Source organism: Brassica oleracea, chromosome C4 (assembly GCF_000695525.1).
Source record: "Brassica oleracea var. oleracea cultivar TO1000 chromosome C4, BOL, whole genome shotgun sequence".
Classification (NCBI taxonomy): Eukaryota; Viridiplantae; Streptophyta; class Magnoliopsida; order Brassicales; family Brassicaceae; genus Brassica; species Brassica oleracea.
The window spans coordinates 30,967,323-30,970,476 of NC_027751.1; the positions used below are offsets into that span (position 1 = coordinate 30,967,323).

General features: G+C 42.3%; 1 protein-coding gene across 1 annotated transcript in view; it reads left to right on the plus strand.

Annotated features, from left to right (window-relative positions):
- The first annotated feature begins 2,334 nt into the window (after positions 1-2,334).
- The window catches only part of LOC106342292 (extensin-2-like), a 2,456-nt gene continuing 1,636 nt past the window's right edge, over positions 2,335-3,154 (plus strand). Inside the window, exon 1 of the mRNA XM_013781173.1 lies at positions 2,335-3,154. Within this exon, the coding sequence (XP_013636627.1) occupies positions 2,379-3,154 (776 nt within the window). The 5' untranslated portion in view covers positions 2,335-2,378.

Sequence of the window (3,154 nt, forward strand, 5' to 3'; positions counted from 1 at the left end):
TAAAACTTTAAATTTTTTAGATTTTTTTTTTGAACACAACATATTTCATTCATAAACTTCCGCCGATTACAAAGATAAAAGCAACATCCAACAGTAGATGTGCGATTCTACTGAATACATTTAATATAAGGCAATACAAAGATAGCGACACAAGCTTTGACAAGCCTGATAACAAGTCAAAAGAAAGTTCAAAGGTGCCACAAACTAGTAAGCTCCTAAAGAGATTACGCCGTCCTTCAAGTTCTTCAACGGAAATAGTCACCGTATATCGTGACGTTAAGTGCTCCGTAACCTCGATTCTCATAGGAATGAGTATCGTTGTGCCTTCCGGTCCCAAACGAACCATCACATAAGGCATCAAACGGTCAGGATATCGACAAAGTTCATTGACTACATAGCCAAAGACAGAGTCCTTCTCACAAAGAGGGGTTTTGATGGAAGTTATCACTCCAACAAAGCGGAGGATGGTGGAAAGAGGTCTCTCATGGCCCCGGCATGAGGAATTTTGGCTAGCCTTTATTAAGAAAAGTGCTAAGGGACTACAATCTTCAAGCTTTGATAGACTCCAACTTAAGAATAGAAATCCCTTGGTATTTGCTCTTGTTGGAGTTGAACTTTGATGGTGAGCTATGCTTGAACATTTTGGAAAACCTCCAAAGATTGCACCAAGGAGGAAAGTATATCCTTCTGATCCTACCATTTGTGGCTTCACACTGGCTGAAAGAGGATTGAGCTTAACGATGGATTCCATGAAGGCAATAACTGAGCTCAGGCATGAACTTTCCGCTTCAACATTACCGTATTGGAGCCAAGAGAGTTTACCCAAAACAGAGTTGAGCCTCAGGTCTATGAAGCTTAACAAGCTTAAAGAGGATGAGCAGTCGTCAGTGTGTATAGCTGCAGGTCGTCTTCGCGGTGGGATCCCCCAGTCGTCAAAACTCGCAAAACTTGCTCGCCCTGACAAAGAAGGTTTGGGATGACTAATGAGACAGATCGGAGAAGGTCCATAGTCCTCGTCGGGGCAGAGGGGGTGGCTGCCAAGACAAAACACTTCCGGAATGAAGATGGAGAACGGGTCTCGTGACTCCAGCTCTGGTCGCCGTGATAGAAGTGAGACCCCACAACCACCGATGAAGGGCTGACGTCAGTTACGCAATCGAGAAGGACCACATTAAGTCGTAGGAGGCTGAGCTGCCGTCAACGGTAAGAACGGAGCAACGAAGGTTTAGACGGCTAGATCTGGAACTTAGAAGAGAGAGTATCCCCGTATAGAGACCAAGGTGAAAGGGTGAACTTGCACAAGTGCAAGCCTTCCAGGAACCCCCGGAGAAGAGAACAGTTCCGACAACCTGCGACTGAGCATCTGTGACCACGAGAGTAACAACAGGTGTCATCAGCTTCAGATCCGGAAAAGAAAGCTTGAAAACTTCAAAAAACAACATAGAGAGAGAGCAGAGTTCGAATGAGAGCAAGAGTAAGGAGTGGAGGAGACGACGCCGGTGAGCAAGAGCCCCACCGGCGTCGGAAAGGATTTTGAAATTTGTTGTCTCAATAGTCACGTCAGCCTTCATCCACTCATTTAAATTTTTTAGATATAGTACAAAATTTCGAGCTTATAACTTCAAACAAGACGTCAATTATATATTATATATATAATATATAAATAAAACTACAAACTTTAAAATTATTTTATTACATCGTTAAATATACTGTTATATTTTTTGAATAGAGCCCATAAATATTTTGAACAAGGCCTATAAATAATTTGAGACGGTACAGCGCACACACACGCAGAGACAAACTGCGACATACCTGGATGATAAAGAATGAAACATGTCTCATGTGTTTCTTCACCTAAAACATAATACTTAGATATGTGGTATAGCCGTATAGGGAAATGCATAGGTTATGCTTCATATTGTGTCATGTCATTAACGCATTACGCATAGATGATCAAAAACACACGTGGCTGAAATAAATCGTCCAAATCTTTTTTTATCAAACATAAAGGAGTTTGAGTTTGTCTAACATGCCAACATATGAGAATAAGTCAGGGGGATATCAAAAATAGATATAAAAACTGACCAGAGAAATTAAAAAATAAAGACACTAGCTCAATGAACCAAATGATGCTTCCATGATGTACACAATTCTTCTTGAACTTGTCATTAAAAATAGAAAGTTGCGCTCGTTGACGTTCTCTGAATATTCCTGCACGTCTCATCAAATTAGAATCGTGTAGACATGCCTCCACGATTTTGTTGGACGTACAGAAAAGCTTTTCTATATAACCCATGACCTCATTTCTTACAACACAAACCAAAACAAGAAAAACTAACCAACGTAGTTAGGCGTTGGTAGAGAAAAACAAAATCGCAATGAGATCTTCTTCTAGGATGGGGACTTCGGCCCATCTCATTTACGCTCTAGGCGTTATCATCATGGCAAATATGGTTGCTGCGTATGAGCCAAGTACATATAGCTTGCCACCACTCCCGTCATATTCACCATCTCCGAAGGTAGAATACAACACTCCTCCACTACCAAATGTTTACAATTCTCCATCACCGCCACCAACATACTATTCCCCATCACCAAAAGTCGACTACAAATCTCCTCCACCACCGTATGTATACACTTCTCCTCCACCACCACCATATTACTCACCGTCACCAAAGGTTGAGTACAAGTCTCCTCCTCCACCATATGTATACAATTCTCCACCACCACCATATTATTCACCATCTCCTAAGGTAGAATACAAGTCTCCACCACCACCGTATGTTTACAGTTCTCCACCACCACCTCCTTACTACTCTCCATCACCAAAGGTAGACTATAAGTCTCCTCCACCACCATATGTTTACAGTTCCCCACCACCACCACCATACTACTCACCATCTCCGAAAGTCGAGTACAAGTCTCCTCCACCACCGTATGTCTACAGTTCCCCGCCGCCACCACCATACTACTCACCATCTCCTAAAGTTGAGTACAAGTCTCCTCCACCACCTCCATACTACTCACCATCTCCTAAGGTTGAATACAAGTCTCCTCCTCCACCATATGTCTACAGTTCTCCACCACCACCATATTATTCACCAACTCCTAAGGTTGTATACAAATTTCCTCCACCACCATATGTTTACAGTTC